The sequence below is a fragment of the Aphis gossypii genome, chromosome 1, assembly GCF_020184175.1.
Source record: "Aphis gossypii isolate Hap1 chromosome 1, ASM2018417v2, whole genome shotgun sequence".
NCBI classification, from domain to species: domain Eukaryota; kingdom Metazoa; phylum Arthropoda; class Insecta; order Hemiptera; family Aphididae; genus Aphis; species Aphis gossypii.
In genome coordinates this window covers 50,785,596-50,808,397 of record NC_065530.1, presented here as the reverse complement: position 1 = coordinate 50,808,397, position 22,802 = coordinate 50,785,596, and the positions used below count along the sequence as shown (strand labels likewise).

General features: G+C 30.5%; 1 protein-coding gene and 1 long non-coding RNA gene across 5 annotated transcripts in view; one reads left to right on the top strand and one right to left on the bottom strand.

Moving 5' to 3' along the window:
• Positions 1 to 22,802, top strand: part of LOC114130012 (low-density lipoprotein receptor-like) — a 76,448-nt gene that overhangs the window by 52,185 nt on the left and 1,461 nt on the right. For 2 of the 4 annotated variants that reach the window (XM_027994893.2, XM_027994894.2), the window contains exons 3-14: positions 5,004 to 5,132; positions 9,596 to 9,718; positions 10,124 to 10,350; positions 12,736 to 12,997; positions 13,417 to 13,680; positions 15,341 to 15,641; positions 15,837 to 16,055; positions 16,182 to 16,536; positions 17,289 to 17,487; positions 17,847 to 17,918; positions 22,215 to 22,333; positions 22,481 to 22,636. In XM_027994893.2, coding sequence (XP_027850694.2) covers positions 5,004 to 5,132; positions 9,596 to 9,718; positions 10,124 to 10,350; positions 12,736 to 12,997; positions 13,417 to 13,680; positions 15,341 to 15,641; positions 15,837 to 16,055; positions 16,182 to 16,536; positions 17,289 to 17,487; positions 17,847 to 17,918; positions 22,215 to 22,333; positions 22,481 to 22,636 — 2,426 coding nt within the window. The remainder of the gene's footprint in view (positions 1 to 5,003; positions 5,133 to 9,595; positions 9,719 to 10,123; positions 10,351 to 12,735; positions 12,998 to 13,416; positions 13,681 to 15,340; positions 15,642 to 15,836; positions 16,056 to 16,181; positions 16,537 to 17,288; positions 17,488 to 17,846; positions 17,919 to 22,214; positions 22,334 to 22,480; positions 22,637 to 22,802) is intronic. The other 2 variants (XM_027994896.2, XM_027994895.2) reach the window with 2 other exon arrangements.
• On the bottom strand, positions 9,266 to 10,203 carry LOC114130017 (uncharacterized). The gene is made up of 2 exons (XR_007604751.1): positions 10,065 to 10,203; positions 9,266 to 10,004 (listed from the first exon to the last, which is right to left on the bottom strand). It is a non-coding gene; the product is annotated as an uncharacterized LOC114130017 (long non-coding RNA).

The following is a 22,802-nucleotide window of genomic DNA, read 5'->3' as shown; positions in this document are numbered from 1 at the left end:
AATACTAACATTCAATGTCACCATCTTACTAACACATAATAGCAATCTCTACATTCAAAAATAATCAATTTTATTCTGTTATTTGAAACATAAGAGTAAAAAGATTTATCAAAACTTCAAAATAAGAATATTTTTTAGGATTGTTCTGTGTAGGTATTTTTATATTATTTTAATTTAAAAGTTAAAAGTTGATTATTTGCTTTAAATTTAAAATATTAAAAAACTTATGTAGGTCTCTTGAGTCTAGACTATAGCCTTACACTATATCTTATAGATAAGGTTAGGTTAAACAAAATAATTAAACAAATCATTATTGTGATAATATATTACCTACCTATTATATTTTATGAATATATATTTTTTTTATACTTTGGGAGTTAATAATTAGTAAATAATTTATCAATATTTATGTTATTATTATTTATAATTTATATTAATACACTTAATTTGAGCTCTTATAGAATATGTATATATATTATATACACATAAATTAATTTTATAAATAAAAATCATAATTTTGGAATACGAATGCAATGGTAATAAACGATGAAAGCATTTTATAGTTTATTGTTATTCAAAATATATATAGCCGAACTTAAAAAACTTTTTTTAAGCAATATAAACACTATTCAAACGCAATCCCTGGAGAAACGTTAAAAGTTTAGTTCCCTCGCCGTTTCAGTCACTTTTAGACATCGATGTCGCCTTTTTTTTTAAACGTTTCCTCAAAACATTGGTCCGTTCCGTCCACCATCTACACGTTTTCATTTTGGTCAATTTACCCGGACAGTACCTATTTTTCTTTTTCACGGTTGATTTGTTCAACGATTTTTTTTTATTTATGAAAGCGAACAATTTTGAACTACATTAAATGTTTCAAAGTTCACCTTTAAAAAAAAAAAAACACCTAATTGATGCTACGTAAATTTCCGTGTATCTATCTTTTTTATTGTTCTTTAAAGAATAACCAAAACCGACCGACCGTTTATAATTATAATGGCTGTATAATCTGCTGTTTTTTCTATTTTGTTTAATTAAAAATATGGTCTGAATTTGAATCGTTATTAGTTCCATGCGTATAATATTCTAATGTATACTAAATAAAAGTCGTTGCGTTTAAATACAATTACTTCGCGTAACAGACATTTCCCTAATGACCTTAGACATTAATTTCTTATTTAAGATGTAGGCATTACTTTACAGAAGAAAAAAAAATAAATAGAGAGAGAGAGAAGAATAAGAAGAAAGTTCACTCGGTTTTCGCATAATAAAATGTTCATTAAGATGCTAATGAATGGATGGAAATAATTAAATTCAGCAGTAGCAAAATAAATATATTTATATATAATATAGTTGCCACCTACCTATGAAGTACCTATATAATAGCATAGCAAGGTTGTATATATATATTTAATATATATTATAAATAGATTTACCTCAACTTGAACTTACCTAACCTAACCTAACCTATATAATATATATATATAATCCATACACCCATTTTCAGTGGAATGATTTATAACCGTCACGTAGTCGACCACTCAAAAGGTATTTAGTTATTTAACCTGATAAATAATTATATATACTATTATTGTGTTCCTTAAGTTTATGGAAATTGTTCACTGATTTCGAAGGTGATGTATAATAAGGCTTAATATTTATCTAACATTATGATAATTATTAATTATTGTGTAAAAACGACGATGGAATGTCGGACCACGTCGTAACTATATCTATAATTGGTTAACTCAATAAACTTAATATAGTATATTATAATGTATTAGGCGGAGTTTCCGATTTTTCGTTGGAAAAGCTCTTTCTATTGCACAGTTATTGCTGTGATAAATTATCGTCGTCGGTTATCGTGTTCGCGCATGTATAGGACATAGGTAATACATTATATTATTATATGCAACAAAACAATAAAATTATTACGTACCTCACTTTAGATGGGATCGACAAAGGCGGCTGCGGCATTTCTGTCGTAGGTAAAATATATATATTATTATAATATACAACTCGCATGACTATCATAATATCTATAATTCCATATAAATGCATGGAAAATCATAGCGGAAGTAATCGAAATTCGATTTGATTTCCGCCGTCGTCGTAGCGGCGTGTGCGTGTGCCGACAGTTTTGCACGCGAAAAAATAAACTTCCGACGTGTAATTTATTAATAATATATGTGGATGTGCGTGTGTGTGCGCGTCGTCGACTATCGAATCTCAATATAAGTATTTTATAATATTATATAATATAATAATATATATAAATTTTACGATGTAAAATCGTATCGCGATCGTTCAATTATACGTAACCGTTCTTTTTTCGAAGATTTTAAGCCGTGTCCCAAAATGTAAAATGTAGACTATATGATACATTACTGCAGTCTGCAGACACGGGGATTTACCATAGATAAAACTAGACAAGTATTTATTGTTTTAATAATATTGACGGGATTATTTCGAAAACGTCGGAATTGAAAAGTTATTTGATACTTCAATGTCATATTATATAAGTTCTCATTACCTTTATATATATAGGACGGTAAGTATTTCGGTAGCAAAAAATCTAATTCGCGCGTATGTGACACCACACTCGCTCATATTCCCACATCTGTCATTTTTATAATTTCGACTGTGTGTTATGGGCGCGGCGATATTATTCGAAAAATATTTCCTAACATAGTAATTGAATTGGCTAAAGCCTAAAATCCCGAATCTAGATTAGAGAAAAATGTACCACAGGAACTACACCAATTTGATCATCATTACTTCTGTTATTATACATGATAATCAGTAATCACACAACAATTATATAGTATATAATTTAAATTTTAAAGATTTTTATAATAATATGTACATAATCATTATACCCATATTATATCAAACCCGTGTGGCTGTGTAAAGATGTTTACAGTCTGTGTATCTATACAGCTTAAAGTCGGGTTTCCACTACATATGTGTACACTGTACGTGTACGTGCATAAAAATACTTTTCTGTGATCGGTTGGTATACGTGGTAAACTTTTGGTATACCTGAAAGTTTATATGTTCTTACCACGCGTATAACCACGATACCACGAAGTTGAATCTAATTCAACCATTTCCGTTCGAATGATCTAATTTGAGCGATGGCAGCAATCACAAATTTAAAAATCTTAAATAATAATTATTTATAATTATTATGTTACATTATTATAATATAAATTATATGAAATAATCCTTTAAAATTATAGAGTTTTTTAAAGTTAATTAAAGTGTATTTACACTATGGAGTCGGGCCAAATTATAGTAAGTTAATAAATTTACCATTAAGATTAAACGCTTACCGTGTTTACCAAAGTATTTTTCATGAAGGACGTGCTTGTACAACCGTACGTATGTGTTGACATTTTTGACAAACTTCTGTTGATGTCCATCGACGTTCATTGAACGGTCGAATGGAAACCAACCTTTAGATCATATTATTATCCCATGAATAGTATGATCTAAGGCTATGTATAGAACGGGTGTACCTACATGTAAATATGACGTGGGAATTCAGTCTCCGCGGTGTTTTCCATTTTCTCCATAATTCACCGTCGCGAGTTGGCATAGGTTACCTACCTAACCTAAGGCCGTAAGTACTGCACCTGCCCCGCCACGCATAAGCACAAACTTAACCCTCTCTCGCCTCCTCGGTCGAACACTGCAAAGTCCACTGATGTTATTTTATTTTTATTCGCGCACGCGAGTGTATGTGATGTGCGAGTGTGCGAGCTCAATTGACTGCGCCTGCGGTTCCCCGGGGAAATCAGGTGCCGCGAAATGAGGTAAATGAGATTACGGACCGCGGGGTAGGAGATGGTGGCGAAAATTGTGTATGTGCAGAGTTTTCCAGAATTTCTTTCGGGCAAATGGTATCTATACTATATATCGCTTCACGCATTCGTATACATATAGGTACACTGTAATAGTATATTATATTGTAATGGCCGCCAACATGGTTTAATTGTTTTCCCATACGATATAATACATTTTCTTTTAAATTATTCATTCGGGGAATCGATCAAACGGTGTACGATTAGCATATAGGTATTGCAAGAGGAGCACATCACACGTTTATACCTACTTATAATAATGTTATAGTCGTGTCGTATAAAAACGTCTCGTGCCGATAAACTCGATTTCACGTAATGCCTGTCTACGAGGTCTTTCAAAGTATATAGTGTGTGATAAAATCTTTGTCGATTACCTATGTATGTAAATTTATTTCTTGTGTGACCCCCGACTAAAATAATAAATTGAACTTCCGTGACATTTAAACGACCTCCCGGTATAAGTACCTATAGTGATTCACTGAACATGCTCAAACTCAAATTTCCCTTTAAAAATTACTATTCAAATATAATTACTATCATTTTAAAATCATTGTATAAATAGCTAAATACTTTAACTCAAAAACCAATTTTTTGTTTACTAAATCACAGGAAAAAAAATGATTCTTATTTGAAAATATAAAATATACCTACTTAAAATTCCATAAATCACAATTTTAATAAATTCATTATTAAAGATAAAATGGAAAAGAGCATGTTTGACGAATCACTCTGTATATACATTATACATACTATGATTATAGAATTTCTTTCGAGTAAACTTCATAGACATATTAAGATATTTTATTTATAAGTCTATGAGATACATCCTAGCTATATGATGATAAGACTAAACAATAATGTTCGCGATTTTGTATATATTATTTTATATTATTTACTACTTTATAAATTGAAATCGATTTTGAAAACTATATATATATATATATATATATATTATTATGTACGGTGTCTAGAAACGTGTGTTATAGAACGCACATAGTTATGACGGATTAAATCGTGCGCACTTTATGTCTCCCCGAGAGCACACTCGGTCAAATGTCGATTCAAATGCATTGCTATTTACTTGATTCGATGTCGTTATTACATCGTGTAGATATTAATGGTTTATATTTTTCGCAGGAATGGCGAATGTCACGTGTTCAGAAAGTGAATTTCAATGTAGAAATGGACACTGTATAGCGCTCCACTGGCAATGTGATAACGAAGCAGATTGCAAAGACGGTAGCGACGAAGATCCAAAAATATGCCGTAAGTGTCCATTAACTCGCCAATAATTTTATTAGTATTTATTATATATTTATTAGCATTTAATTAAATTGTGATATTGAAATAAATAATAATATTGCGCTAATGGCGATAATTTATCGTCGATTAGATATAGCTATTAGATACTATGAAATCTAATGTTTAGACAGTAAAATACTGAATCCATCTTTGAACAAAACAATTATTTCAATTTATTATTATATACTTGACACAAAAAAATATTTCTATGCTATCAAAAACCTCGTTATAGCTTTGTCGTTTAACTTTCTATAATATTGATTATACATCAATTATAAATTGCCATTTATAATCAATGCTTCTGTATATAAATTAAATTATTATGTATATCGTTCAAATCTACATAAAACCAATTAAACTTTTTAATTTAACTATTTCTATGCTGGGCTACACTTATCCCCTAAATTCTTTCACCCCAGCACAGACAATAATATTATTATGTACAAAGGTATTTTTGTTATCTAAATTTCACTTTTGTACTTGACACAAAGTTAACATTTTTTCATCAGTTAAAATATAAAACTTATAAACCTTAAACTAATATACTCAATTTTTTTAACAATTTTTTCGAAAATATCTAATTAATCCTTAAAACTACTTGTAGGTATGATCAGGTTTATATATTTTGTCAAAATTATAATATAATCCATTTTTTCATATAAAAATGTAATTTGTGATGCCCTAAAGAGTTTTTTTGAAATAACATTAAATTATTCAACAAATTATAAATTACAGAAGTTCAAAACGACATGAATATCGTAAAATATAGTATGTTATATAATTGTGAAATGTAAAGTTTGCATTTCAAAGGAGATGACGTATTAATAAAGAAATAAAATTAGGTGTATGAATTATTTTAAATGCAAATAAATCTATTTATAAATAATATATTCTATTTCAATGCTATATACTATATAAGATCCAAACTTAATATAATATACTCATCTATGCATTTAATTGGAATGTCAATCTACTCGTATATATATAATTGCCATAATATTGGTAAAAAAGTAATTGCAGTTTTGATAAAAAAAAGCATAAATTTTACTCGTTTTCTTTTTTGCATCGTAAATAAAATTGGAAAATACGATATCACATTGTTATATTACTAGACACTAGTAACAACGTATGAGTGAATTTTTAAATTGAGTCGTTGAAGTTAGCTTCTTATTGCGTGCATAAAGTATTATACAATTATTAGACAATATTGTAGTCAATGTAGGTTGTAATATATTTACATTTGCAATATTCTTTTTTATATTATGTAATATACTTTAAAGATTTCTTAATTTTAGTTGTGCATTTCGTATTTTATATTTATTTATTCCATTTGATAATTACTATATCATCCACTGAAATATAATCATTATTGATTGGCTAACAATAAAAAAAATAAACTTAAATTAAATTATATTTTCTTCACATAACTTGCTTCTTATTTTTAATTGAATTTCGAAATGATTTTACTTACTTCTTAGTTCTTATTATTAAAATATATTATCTGCATGTTAATTTAAGTAGTATTGTATTCTATTATATTTCTGAATACAAAAATAATCTATAACCTAATAAAATAACCTTTTTTTTTCTATAAAAATGTATATCTTTATTCTTTTTTCAATGAAGTACCTAACGTTTATGCGATGAAAAAGCCATTAGCTCGTCTCTTGTGATATTTTACCGTATTTTGTTGATATTTTTCTGAGGTATAAATTTCAAACGTAATTACAAAAATATTAAATAACAAACTGTTGGTTACGTGTGTGATTACAATTGTTATTATTTTTTAAGTTTTCTATTGAAAACAATCTATGGTATGTTTAATAATTATCTGTTCTATCGTTAAACACTCTTTTCAACATATGATATTCTTATACACTTATTGTTTCAAAATCTAAATTATTATTATTTTATATTTTAGATTCGAAAGCTTAGGAATTATTTATTAGACATATTTCTTATGTAAAGAAAAAGAATTGAAGTTCGTGTTATTTTTAACAGGTTTTTATAGTTAATAATTTTTTAATGTTTTTTAAAATTATTTACTCTTGATAAGTGATAATTCAAACGTTTAATTCAAACATATAATCATGGACTATGTTGTTTTTTCTTTTACTCCTATTTAAAATATTATAAAATACAATAAACAAGTATATTTAATTTATCATGATTATTTATTTTAACTATATTTTTCTCTGAATCGTTTATGAATGTGTGAAAATTTAGAAAAACAAAAAGTAATTTTGTATTTTCTCAAAAACATTTTTATGATTTAAAACTATTGTAGTTTGTCACTCCAAACACGTTTTGATTTTCATAGTGATGGTTGATGAAATGATGACAGGTTTTATTTACTTTTATTTTTATATGTTATTCTTGAAGCGTTCTTCACTGCGTTCGTGACCGTATAACAACTATATAAGAAGAAATCGAATGTTTTGAAGAGGACCAAACTTGAAAACATTAAGTTGTTTTTTTTTCTTGTGCTTATATACGTTGCTTTATTTTACAACTGAAACTTAATACGACAATTTCCAATTGTTGTTCTCAACAACAATATAATTATTGCAAATAAAAAGTCTTTACAAAAATAAAACGTTTTCTTTTGTATGGATAGGTTATTGATATTATTTTTGTTACTCAATTTTCTATCCAACATGACGTTTTAATATTAATTACAGAAAAGTTTATTATTAAATTTCATTCTACCACTTTCGTATAAAGTTTTTATTAAACTAAACTATACGTGGTTATAACAAAATATACCTTGTTAATTTAATGAGTCGTATTAATTATTATAATTTATATCAAATATATTTTTCCCTTGTGTATTAGTAACTATTAAAACATTTTCCGTATACCTGGACTCTGAACCAAACTGAAAACTATATTGTAAACATAAATGTATGTATTTGAGCATCGTCTTTTTTATTTTAATCTCAATGCAATACTTTATTATGCGTAGGTATATTTAATTTAAAAGAAACAGTATATAGTTATAGAAATACTATTAAAATAACAACATAAAAATAGGATTTTATGAAATTTATGTACTTGGAAAAACTGCATTACTTATTTATTCATAATATTTGTAAGCAGGAACTAAAAAATAACTACAATTTTACTGTTTTATTATCGTACCTATATTTCGTTTGCCGATAAAATGTTGGTGCTCACCAGTCAAAACGCTGTTGTACCCTGCTGCAACAATCTACCTCTCCATTCCTTGATCATAATCATATGCTAAAAGTAACCATGTATCGGCGAACAGAATCCCTTTTTCTCAAAAATGTAGAATTCATCATAAGACTTCTCGTCATTTTTTTTTTTTTTTAATTAAATTTTTTACGACGTTTCCCATTTCATACAATTCCGCAAATAAGTCTCATATAATTTTTCATATACAGCATTCCTATTATTTTTCATTACCTATCAAAGCTTAATTTTAAAAACAGCATTATTATTATTATGCCTTAAGTTTTTAATTTAATAGTTAAAAATGTAATTATTATCTTTTAAGCCTAAAATTCAGAAATAATGGTGCAAACAATAAACTTTTTTAATTTGTTATCTTTATTCTTACTTCTCATAATACAGGTGATTTTTTAAACTCTAATCAGATGATAAATTATGTACAGTTAATTTATCTTAAAATGTTCATAATTTTTATTTGATTCAACAAAAAAAATAAATAAATAAATAAAAATATTGCAGTTAAGATATAATGAAATAATGTTTTTACTAATTTTTTAATAAAGAAAAGTTTTTTCGTAAATTATTTGTAAAATAGTTAAGCTTATTATTCTTTATTATACAAGCAGTTTGCTCTGTTTTAAACCCATAACATAAAAAATATAATAAAGTATGTATGAGGTAAAAAAACCTCTAAAATGGACAGTTAAATACATTGGCCGGTTTCTTTATATACATAAAATAGTTTATACAGAAATACTAAATATATACAGCCCCATGATGCCTACATATTATTATTATTTATTATATATATTGTTTGATAATTTTATTAAATGAGATGACATAGCAGGTTTTAAACATTATACTAATATACTATAAAAATTATAATTATTATACTATAAATATTAAATGTTATCAATATGAATATATTTTGTGTCATCTGCACATGTACATACTGTCCTACTACCCACTCATATAACAATAACATAATGTATAATCTAATGAATAACTATAAAAATACTTATAATTTACAATACATATTTAATATATATACTATAAATAGAAGTAACACAATAATACACACAAGCATGACACATATATTACACACGTATAGATAATTTGAAAATAATATCATATTATAATGTAGTAGTCATCAAATCGTCATCGGCGTCCATCATTTTAACATCATTATTTGCATGAATTTGTACGAATTTCTTGTTGTGTTTTGATTTCAGAAAAACGAGTATGCAACACAGATGAGTTCACTTGCCGTAAGGCCAAAGGCGAGTGTATTCCGCTGACATGGATGTGTGACGGTAATCCCGACTGTTCGGATGGTTCAGACGAGAAGGAGTGCAGTAAGCGACGACACGATAACTTTTTGATTTTTTTTCCCATTCTCCTCCCTTCCAAAATTACGATTCGTTTATATATACCATCACATTCATCACTACCTATTTAATATATACCATCATAATATTTATATTTAATTGTATTATTATTCTTACGTATATTTTATAATATCAGTAATTTAATTGATATCAGTTTTTCTCGGTGTTGGTTGTATACAATTTTCTTCTTAATATCTTTAACTTATATTCGCTACCTATTAATCTAATATCATAATGAATTATTTATGCACCCCTATAAACATATATAATAGAATATATATTATATACATATATATATATATATCAAGTGTACATTATAATCATCGTAGCTGATCGCTTGTTTTTTTTTTATTATTATTTCGTCCACTTCAGACGAAACATGTAGAGATGACGAATTTACATGTGGCAATGGAAAATGTATTCAAAAGATTTGGGTGTGCGATAGAGATGACGACTGTCAAGATGGCACAGATGAGCTCAACTGTCCCAACATCACATGCTCAGAATCTGAATTCGCATGCGTCAAAGACAACACTTGCATAACTTTGAACTGGCGTTGCGATGGCGACTTCGATTGTACCGACCAAACTGACGAAATCGTAAGTGATGAATTTATGACCGTTGAGTACATTTATAATTTAGTTGCCTAAAAAAAAAATCTTACTGAAAAAATTAATGGTATGTGGATAAATGCTATTCAGGAGCCATGTGCCTTAACGAAGTAAAAAAAAATAATATGTAATTATTATTATACGATGATTATTTTATCGTATTCGTACATCCTATCACGTATCGATATAAAATAATACATAAATATGTAACGTGCACATGTAAGGCTAGATATGTATCTAATTTTAAGTGGATAATTGCTCGACCAAAAAAAATTTACATAATTAATAATCATACGATACTCATTTCTAAATCGTCATTTAATTATAGATTTATTATTTATTCATAATATCATTTTTTTTTGGGGAGGGGGGGAACTTGACTTTTTTGAAAACTATTATTGCTGCCATAGAAATATAACAATAATTCTTGACATAAATACAAAAACTATCTTCATTGCAATTTTTCAATAAATGTATGCATTTCTTAAAATATTTTGTACTTACCTATTATTATGAGTTGGATTAAGAACTGTAAAAAATTATTAAGTGACACAAAAGTCCGTTTTAATATTCATTACTACAAAGGAACAACAGTTATTGTGATGGAACGAAATTAATAATTTGTACTCATTGTTATTTTAAAACCAAAAAATAATTTTGCTGAAGAATACGGCCTGCTATATATATATATATATATATATATATATAATAATTAACAAGAGTAAACACAATTGTTATGCGTATTCGAGTGTTTATTAACATTATGAAAATTCTGCACTTGCATTTAGGATTTTTACATTTTTGTTAAAATGATTTCCCACCGCAAGTTCCAAGAATTCAGCGCTCAAGTTCATCGTATTTGAAACTATTATGTATTGAAGTAGGTGCTTTTCTTTTGATGAGTACATAAGTTCTAATGAACTTAAATGTGAAAGTTCAAATTTCAAAGATCGTACAATAATTATTCCTTGAAAACGGTTCCTATGAATAAAGACATTTCGCATTGTGTACACGAGAAATGTAATCGCAAATAGTTCCCACAAGAATTATTGACTAAATCATAAATTTTGTAAATTACGACCGTATGATAAGTATTTGTGTAACCTTTCATTGTTCATCACATAATAATTTACACCAATCACAATACCACAATCCCGATTTACAAAACGTTTGATGATATAATAGAATATGCTATTGAAACAACGTAAGTACGCAGGTACGCTTTGTATTTAGTTGTACGCATTCAAAAAATACGAAACATTATTATTAAACGGTGTTCTGGATAGGCTAATTCGCTACACCAGTGTCGAGGGTGCGTTATTCGGTATCCTACAATAAATATGATAATACAGATACCTATAACTGAAGTAGTGAAATCCCATATAATAATTAATTATGAAATACCGGAAAGTTATGCACTTATACGACCATGGTGTCAGTGATACAAACAGCATTATTTAAAATTAGATTATTAATTTAACCACATAATATTATTTTGATGTTATGTATATAATTTTTCTATATTATTATTTACATATACAAAATTCGCAATATTTCAAACTTTAATAATTCGAAAAAACATGAATTTTCAAGTTTTTTTTTGTTTTTATCTCCTAATTTCAAAAATAACTAGTGTTAAACTTCAAAAATGCATGTTTTACTATATTTTAATTTAATTATATTAAATTATTAATTATCATAATATAGTTTATATGTTTATTGTTTATATTATATTTTAATGGTCCTAATACACATCTAATATCTATATATAAATAAAATATTATTCTGAATATAATTTTATAAAAAATTAACTATGATTATAAATGAATAGTTTTCATAATAACTTTTAATTAATTATGATTTTCAATTTTTTTTTTTTTTGTAGAAATATCGGTAAGTTAAACTTTAACAAACTTTGAACGAAATAATTAGTATTTAATTTAATACTTTAAAGTAAACATTCACCGATCAAAAAGGTTTATTAAAATATAAGCGGCAGTGTTTTTAGAATGGCTGGTTAATTTCTGTAATTTCTAAGAGTAACGTTTAAACAGTGAACATTATAATATATATGAAGTATGTTTATCGATCCAATTCGGATTCGGGGTTCAAATCCACTTTTAAATGTTTTCAAACAATATTTTTTGCTCGACACGCCTACTACTTATAAATAAGATTAATTTGAATTTGTTTTACTTATGAACTGTCCCCTCTTCCCACTCGCAACGGGTTAGATCGACTGTTTTGCGCGTAAACACCGTAATACTGATGAATATCCATCAGTAATGGATGATAACATACCATTGCTTACGATGTTCGTCTTGTCATGATCGGCTCCGATACATACCTAAATTATATTTATAACACTTACAGGGTTGCGCCGAAACGACCAGGGTATCGCAGTGCCGTTCTTCCGAGTTCGAGTGCGACGACCACAGCCACTGCGTCATACAGTCGTGGGTGTGTGACGGCAGCGTGGACTGCGCCGACGGATCCGACGAATCGCCTCACCGATGCCACAACACCACTTGTCGGTCCGACCAGTTCCGTTGTAGGGACAACACGTGCATTCCCGGGTTCCTCCATTGTTCCGGTACTCCAGACTGCGCCGACGGTAGCGACGAAGAAAATTGCAGTAAGTCCGCCGCACGTTATAATATATTATAACATTTAAATTGTATCTCCCTACTGGTTTATAATAGATATTTATAATTAGACATAAAACTAGTTTGAACAATTAATTGAATTTTTTTCAGAGTACTTTAATCAAACTAACTTTAAAAATTGATTTAACATATTCAATTTTAAAAATCCTTTTTAAAACTAATTTAAAAACTCGATTTGCTTTTATAGGTAGGTACCTATAGTTCGAAATTATTATACACGGAAACTAATTTCTTTGTAACCAATTTCCCTGAAATTTATTCACAAAACTGATTTAAAAAATAATTTCTATTAAACTTATCACTCGAAATAGTTTTAGAAATAATTGTTAATTGTTAATTCGGAAAACTTAGCTTATAAAATTGTTTAATCGGCCGTCTTCGTTATCAGAAGAACCAGTGCATAAATGTGACCCATTCACGGAGTTCGACTGTGGCAACGATGAGACTGGTGGCATATGCATACCTTTGGAGAAGGTGTGCGACAAGAAAATGGACTGTCCCGGATCTGAGGACGAGGAACAAGAAGCATGCAACGTGAACGAATGTTTGATCAACAACGGAGGCTGTTCGCAAATCTGTGTCGATTTGCCGCACACGTTCCGCTGCGCCTGCAAGCCCGGCTACAAGCTCATCAACAACAACACATGTGACGGTCTGTATTATAATAATTTTTTTTTATTGATATCGTCATTGTCGAAATCGTTCTATATAGTGTATAATGTACGAGTTCAACCCTCGGTTCTAATCGTCAGCTTAGTATACCTCGAGTGGGGTATAATTTAATTATAAACGTTCATCTGATATTTTCTACAGTACTTATCCCTACCTATTTATTTCCTCTTCCCAGCTTGGGTATAGAACTAATCGACAGGTGGTCACCCTTGAATACGTGATTATTCGGTGTTAAAGTTAATTATTCTTACGAGGCAGCGCGGCGCACCCTCAGAAATCTGCTATATACGCAATGAGGTATATTTTATCAATAACTATTTAGCTTCTATAGCTTTTACGGGCGGTATCAAATGTGTCAACGGTTATCTTATATCAGTTATACAGTTTAAATTAATTTCAACGTGCAACGGTCTCGTTCGTTTAAAATTTATTTCACAATTTCGAGAACTTGCAAGTCGTATCTTTCTTGCACACGATGTTCTAAAATATAATCCTAAGTCGAAAACAAACGATATAAACTGACTGTTAACAACATAAATTTTAAAATTTTAAACATAATAATACCCAAAGAAAACAAAAGTAATTAGAACGGTTATCGATGTACATACTTCAATTATAATATATAATTATAATAATTTTGTACTTACATTTATTTAATAAATGTGTCACGATTATATTTTCTTTTCCGTGGATTGATTCAGTTACTGATGATTAATCATGTGCATTTTTTTTTAGGAGTATGACACTACAAAAATTGTATATTTTAAAAGTTAATAGTTCCCAAAAATTCCTGTAACATGATTACTTATTAAATATTATAAATATGTATTAAATATATTTATCGTACATTTGTACGAAAAAAAGTGGTCTGATAAAAATTAAATTATATACGAATTTAAACAGATTAATATAATTTATAACATTAAAGTATTTACCTATACACTGACGCCTTAATATTTTTATGGCATCAGTGGTAGTCGATAATGCTGTGTATAAGACTCATATAGTTGTATATTAATTCATGTCAATAAATGAATTATTGCCAATTGATAAGGAAAATACTATAACAAAAAACTATAAGTACCTATCAATACATAATTTTTGGGTTCATCCAAACACATTATGTGCTAGAAATTATAACTCTGATAACTCCTGTTAAATGCTGGTTGAATTTTTATCGACTCAAATTTTTTTTTAAGTTTCCGTAATATTTATTTGAACATTAAGAGAAACTGGGTTATCTCTATTTTTTAAATCCATTTGCGTGACGTGAAATAATATATATTCATTATATTAATCATTAAGTCTTGTCTCGAATATGCAAAAAATGGAAAATCGGAATTCATTATAATAAATTTAATTTTCAGACCACGATTCATACTGTAAAAGCAAAAATAATAATAACCACATACAATATTATGATGATACCGGGGTTTATAGATCCGATAAAATATTTATAATACCAGGATGGTAAAGTTGAACCTATACACATAATTTATTAGTCTACAGGAACACATTTTTAAACTGTAGCGTGTGAGCGTGTAGCACTAAATATTTTTTTATCGATCCAATAAATCTACTTACTGAAAGTGTCACCGATACGATTATGGTTATTAATCGTGTAATATTAAAATTTTTAGACGTGAACGAATGCGAGATCGAAGGCAGCTGTTCACAAATATGTATCAACGAAAAAGGCACGTACAAATGTGAATGCGAACCGGGATACCTGCGAGACCCCCAAGATCACACTAGATGCAAGGCTATGGAAGGACACGCGTCCCTCTTATTTTCCATGCAACACAACATACGGAAGATATCGTTGGATCATCACGAGATGTCCGCCATCATCAATAGCACGAAATCGGCCACCGCCATCGATTTTGTATTCCGCACGGGAATGATATTCTGGGGAGACGTGTCCGAAAAGAAAATTTACAAGTAAGTGGTATCATACAGCCATACTGTCGCAATATTCTTACGCCTATTTTCAAAATGCCAATAATTACAAGAAACCGGTTTAAATAAAACAGTACCGTTTTCGGTGGCTGGTGGTTATAAACTCCAAACCGATAGTATATAATATAATAAATAATTGTTTTGTTTCGGTGGATTTATTTTTTATTGTTCTCTCAGAGCACCGATCGACGAAGGTCGAGAACGATCGATCGTAGTGGAAAGCGGTTTGTCGTCAGCCGACGGTTTAGCCGTAGACTGGATTTACGGGCACATTTACTGGACGAACGCAGATAGGGACTCAATTGAATTGGCCAATTTTGAGGGCAACATGCAAAAGACGCTTTTCAAGTCGGAACTGAAGGAACCCAGGTCTATAGCCGTGGATCCTCTCAACGGGTAATTTTCACAAATAACGCCATCTATACCTCCCTCCCATCTACACTAAAACAAAAGGCCAACGCCGCCAATTTTCCTGTCACACTATATTGATTGATAATACAATACAAACACATTCTCTGGTAGATGGTTGTACTGGAGCGATTGGGGTAGTAACGCGAAGATTGAACGGGCCGGCATGGATGGCACGCACCGCCAAGTGATTGCCTCGTTCGACGTGAAATGGCCGAACGGCATTACCCTGGACCTGGTATCCGGCAGGCTGTACTGGGTGGACGCTAAGCTGCATACCATATCGTCATGCAACTTCGACGGCAGTCAAAGGCGCCTAGTTCTGTTTAGCACCACTTGGCTACCTCACCCGTTCAGCATATCCACGTTCGAGGACTCATTGTATTGGTCCGACTGGAACCAAAAGGCTATAATCAAGGCTAACAAGTTCAATGGTTCCAACATCACCACGGTTACTGCTCTGCACATGGTATGTATAATATATAATTTTTCTGTACGTGAATATGTCATCGAACTCTCCCTAAACGGCTAGGCCGATTTTGATGAAATTGTTTGTGTATGTTCGAGTGGGTCTCTGGATGGTCACTAGATTCACAATCTAGCCGGGTAGGTGGCTCTGCAATCAAATTCAAGGACATTTCTATATGCATTATCTTAAATAACATTTATGTGAATCTTAAATTCCAATGATCTCGGGAACCACTCATCTGTTCATTATGCGGTTTTATTTAAACAAATGACCTTACTATAGAACAGGTTTTATGCATAAATTTATGAATCCAAATCCCACCCACGGAATATTAAACGATAAAAATGAACTATCAAGTTATTAAATTTTTAAATAATTGGAAAATTCACACATAAAGGTATAAAATAAAACAGCCATGTCGTCTGTGAACGACGAGTTTAAATAAAAAAAAAAATGAACAAAGTTTGAATCATAAGAGGATTTTATTGGGTAACGCAAAGTACACGAGGGTAACTGCATGTTACTCCCGTGTAAACCCGCAATTTAAACACCTGCATGTCCCTGATCACAAAAACGAATGATATTGTTTAAAAAGATAATCGGCCACAAGCCCAAAAGCATCAAGGTAGGAACGCCTCTCTCACAAATACCGACCTCAAATTTTATACGATTATCATACGATCGCGGCAATCTTTGTCAAAAGAACATCAATATACTTATATATTTATAACAACATTGCGTTGCCATTTTAGACTCAGAATCCTATGGTGGTGCACGTTTACCATCCATACAGGCAACCGGACGGCGTGAACCACTGCGCCGCCGTCAACGGCCATTGTTCCCATCTGTGCCTGCCGGCACCGCAAATCACCAGCAAATCGCCGAAAATCTCGTGCGCTTGTCCCAACGGTCTGATGCTGATGTCCGATGGTCTAATGTGCGCCGAAGAAGGTAAACGCCGTAACTACTATTACATAATTTTATTCGATTTACATGATAGGTATTATAATTTGTACTACTATCACAACACTTTATATTATTCGTCGCTCAGTACACGGTGCCCGCCAAGAGTGCGGAAACGGTAATGTTGTTTTTTCAACCATATACTATTATTATATTTTTTATTTATATATTTTTGTAACACTAATCTAATAGTAGTTGATTGATTGATTGATTTTTTTTCTTCCGAGTGGACAGTATTGTGTGATGATAATTATTATTAGTTATAATTACGTTTTTTTTTTGTTCGTTTTTTATTTTTTTGTTTTTGTTTTTCATCGTCTTTTGTTTTTGGTTGAATAATTTTACAGTTAAGAACAAAACGGTTTTATCGAAACACAACAAACACAGACCTTATAAAAAAGTCAATATTACGCTGTTAAGTGAGTACATAAATCAATATCCGTGGACGAAAACCTGTGTACATATTAATGTATATCTTCTTCTTTCTTCTGTGCAAAACTTCTTCTACATATTATAATGTAATATGTATATATATATATATTATACTATAGGAATGGGCAAAATATTTTACTATTCATACCCCAATTACATAATAAATACGTTCTATGTGTCTAAAATACTAAATATACATATATATATTCAAAATAAGATTAAATATGTAGGTACTTAATTATTTCGGTCACTGAATCTCATAAAAAATCATAGAAGGTTTTTATTACTCGGATATAGATAATAATATAAATATAAAACAAACTCAACTTCATTGTTGCAGTCGCACATGAAATTTATTATTTATTAAAAAAGTTTACCATTACAGTTATACTAAAAAAAACATTAAATTTTAAAACATCATATTTATTTGTATGCTATGCCATGATAGACTTAAAAGAAATTAAAAATGTAACGTTTTTGATTTAGAAAATGCGTCTCAAAAACTTCAAATATGTTAAATATGTATTTTAAGTACAAAATACAAAATATATTATGAAATACTTTATTTGCCCATTTCTAAATCATGTTTACATGTATATTATATGTATATTGTATATATATATATATTCATATTCACGTTATAATATACACATGCTTGCGGTGGTTGGTTATACCTTGTACATTTTTGTGTTCTCTTCGCCTGTCTCTATAATTCTATATACTCTAATATACGGTCATGTCGTCGTTTTTCTCGTTAACCACTTAAAAATATTACATTTTTATTACCTATGTAATGTGTTTATTATCTGGTTAAAACTAAACCGATGGCGTTGAGGAAGACCATGAATAAATTCGTGTATATATATTTATACCGACGCACCACGTCGATGAGTTTGGATTGTCTCGATGTATTTTAAATCGGAAATTGAACGGCCGACAGTGTTTTGTGTACGCTTTTTTGCAGCTGCTTAAAGTTTGCCACATCAATGCAATTTTCAAAATAAAAACTTTATATTTTCCTTCAAACCAAGTACGTGACAGTAATAACTGCAAACTACTATATTATATTATTATACTGATCAATATGCGGCAATATCACTGTGGGTTTTGTTTTATGAGTTTCGAAGGATATATACCTATTTAGCTGTCTTTCAGCTCACGCCATCCTGAACAATCAGAAAACTTCCCGGGGTCGCGAGAAAGTAATAAATGCGTGTTAAGATCTCGTGATCTCTCTCACCGTTAAACTTTATTTATTTTCATCACTTCGAGGGTCATTTTAGTTTTCCTTTAAAATAAAAGAGACACTATATTCTTTTCATATTTAAAGAATTCACTTAAAACTTTGAGCTTTAGAAAAAATAACTTTGAAATATTTAAAAAGTATGCTTATTGTGCAGTAATATATTATAATTTAGAATTTTAAATAAGTGAATTCCATCGAGATGATTTATTGTTCAATAATTTACATGTTATTAGCATAGGATTTTTTTTCTGTTTGCAACTGTCTAGCTTTTTAACTAGAAATCACGTATGCTGTTATAACAATATGACTTGCCACAATTCAAAAATAATTTATTTCAACTTTCAAATCTAATACCCAATGAAGCCCAAATAATACAAATTTATTCGCATTCATTTTAAATGTATAATATAGGATAAAATAAAATATCAATAACTATCATAAACCATAAAAAAAACTCGTCTACAATATTCCTTTGTGAATCAAACTTCAAATTGGATCGTACCGTATAGGTTTCGTCAGCTCAACGACCGTCAAAAACAAAAACCATTTAGGATCGAATGTCATATAGCAGGGAAATAGCGTTTAGGACACAGGTGGATACCTACTGTTATTTATGAAATTCGGTTGAGAAAAATATTTTGCTGACTTTATGCGCTATAGTACAACAATATAATATGCATGGACCACGAAATATCTCTCAATTCCCCGCATATTTTTATATATTTATTTTTAAATAATATAATATCGTTATAATTTATATAAGCTCTGTGGCGCGTAATGCATACTATATTGAACCAAACATCAAACAAGGACAAAATTAATATACACCCGGCTAACACGCTATATTTTTAATACGTGTTATACGTATATTTACTGCGTACATGGTACATGTTGTAATTCTCAAGTCACTGCACAACAATTATTATAATATTATATAATCGTACGTATATATAGAATCGAACACAATAAATTACTTGACCGTACAGTATACTGTCAAACTTTAATAATACTTAATATAACACGTTTATAACCGACTTTACATAAGTAATTCGGTCCTTTATGTATAGATTATTTTTTTAATATATGCCTGCCATTTTAGTAAATTTGTTATGGTTCAAATAAGTGTTTCTGTACATTATAGCCGTTTAGAGATTATACTTGACGGGAGTCTGAGTATCGAACCTGGCGACGTTCGGTCCATATGTGTATTATACTTATATATAAAAAATATTTTACACTTTTAAAAATAACAATAGCATTATATATGTCATAGACTCGCTAGTACGCACTTCTGAAAATGCATGAGCACGCACAATATCTAAACGTATAAATAATAAAAATAATACATACCTATGCACATCGCACGCATCGTACCGAAATAGAAACCCGACGAGTCAGCCACGACATCATTCCTCCGCTCGTCGCACATTCTCGACGCTCCCAAAACGGTCCAAAGAGACACTGCGTATATGTGTGACATAATAATATTATGGCTTGTAAATATTTTTAAAAATTGCTGCATACACGCTATATTATATTATATTTTACGCGTATAATCTTCTGCAGGTGGTGGTTCATAGATAGAGCTAATAACAATTTATATACGCGTATAATATGTATAGTAAAAAATATCGTATGTAATAATATATTATGACCGCAGTCGTATAATATACAATATTACACCTATAACATATTATATTTAATACTTATACTTACGTATATTTTTGCGCGTAACGATCGCGCCTCTATAATTTATTCCTAATATTCGAAAAGATCCACAACGGAGACCAACAGTGAGAGAGACTATATATATATATTATATATGCCCTTGGAATCCGCATCGGGAAGTAAAATAATAAAATCGAATCGCTCGCACAGGAGTCCTTGACGGAGCCGACGCTGCGCGCTCGTGTTGTACAGTACATAATATCATGAGATATTATTAATATTATTGTGCTTGTACCCATTATATATACGCGCGCCTCGCCCGCAGTCGGTGTATTCTTTCCGTCCGAGTCGCGGTGTGAACACGACAAAGTTATCGTAACAATAGGTATTAGAATATTTCTATAATATCTGTCGGGAGATCTATTTTGTTTGGTTTTTGAGTGATACACGTGTAATAACGACGAAAAAAACAACAATATTAATAATAATTTATAACTTCGATAATAATAATATATTCTACTGTAGTACTGCGTATTAGGTATAATATATATTTATAGTTTTTTACATTGCTATACAACTGTTTGTTTCTGTCGTTTGCGGCCAAAATCCAAAAAAAAAAACACGGTAAGTGCTTTGTATGATACGCAACGAGTCTCTTGATCCTCTATGGACGGCTTTTCGTCATCGTCGGTTGTACGTATATCGTATATTATAATAATAATTTGTATAAATATATATATAAGTATATTGTGTGTTATAAAAGAATTGGGCCCGCGTGTCCTAAAAAGACACTTTGTACATTTTTTTTTCGTCTAAAAAAACCCGCAGCCGATCATCAGCAATCGTCTATGGTGCAGACCAGATGACGTTTCTCACCTGTAAATTCGTTCGTTGTACTGTACCTATTCAAATTCTATATAGTACGCATTTTATTATTACACCGTCTTATAAATAACATTATTTTATTTTTATACGCCTATTATTATACCAATACGATATTTTTTTTTTTTACAATTCTCGCTTTTTTATAATATACGACTTCCGACGAACTATATGTTATATACATACCAATACGTTTTATTTACCTTCGGTCTGTTATTATTTATATGTACCTACGTGTCTGCCGTCAACGGTTGCTTTAGTGCACTATTTAATATTATATAATATTTTTATTACTATTTATGTTTTTTTCTTTTGGTGGCGGTGCTGCTCATATAACAAATTGTACCATAATAAAATATATTGATCGACTTCGTTCTATTTATAGTCGTATACACTATACAGTATACACGTATATAGATCATGTTGTTTGCGATTCCCCCCACGTCCATCGACAATATGTCATAACGCCCGTTCGCTCTCATTTCAGATACGAACAGAACGATGACGGAAGTAAACGTCAACGACCACACCGAACCAGAGGACAGCGGACTCATAGCCGCCATAATAATATTCTCCGGTTCGCTATTGATCACTCTCGCAGCCCTGGTGAGTGAGCCACCCAACCCCCCTCGGACAGTCACGGTATATCGCGGTAACCTGGCTGTATACAGACATGGGTACCGCGGTATACGCGCTACGCTGTCATCACGTGATGAGCGCCTCTAATACCCCACGTCGTTTTATATATTCCAGGGCGCTTTCCTGTTGTACCGGCACTACTTGCACCGCAACGTGACCAGCATGAACTTCGACAACCCGATTTACAGGAAAACAACCGAAGACCAGTTCACGCTGGAGAAGAGTCAGTATCAACCGGCGAGGGTGTACCCCACGTCAGTCGGCGAGGAGGTAAACTTCAACGTTATTATTTAAAGACCCTGAAAACACCCTCTCCCCACCCTCCCGTCACCTAATCCCCCACCCGACAACCACGGCCAAGTACCTACTTATGTATTATCGTCAATGCAACACCGTTAAGCTATATTCGATCTTTTCTGCTCTTAATTTGTTTGCA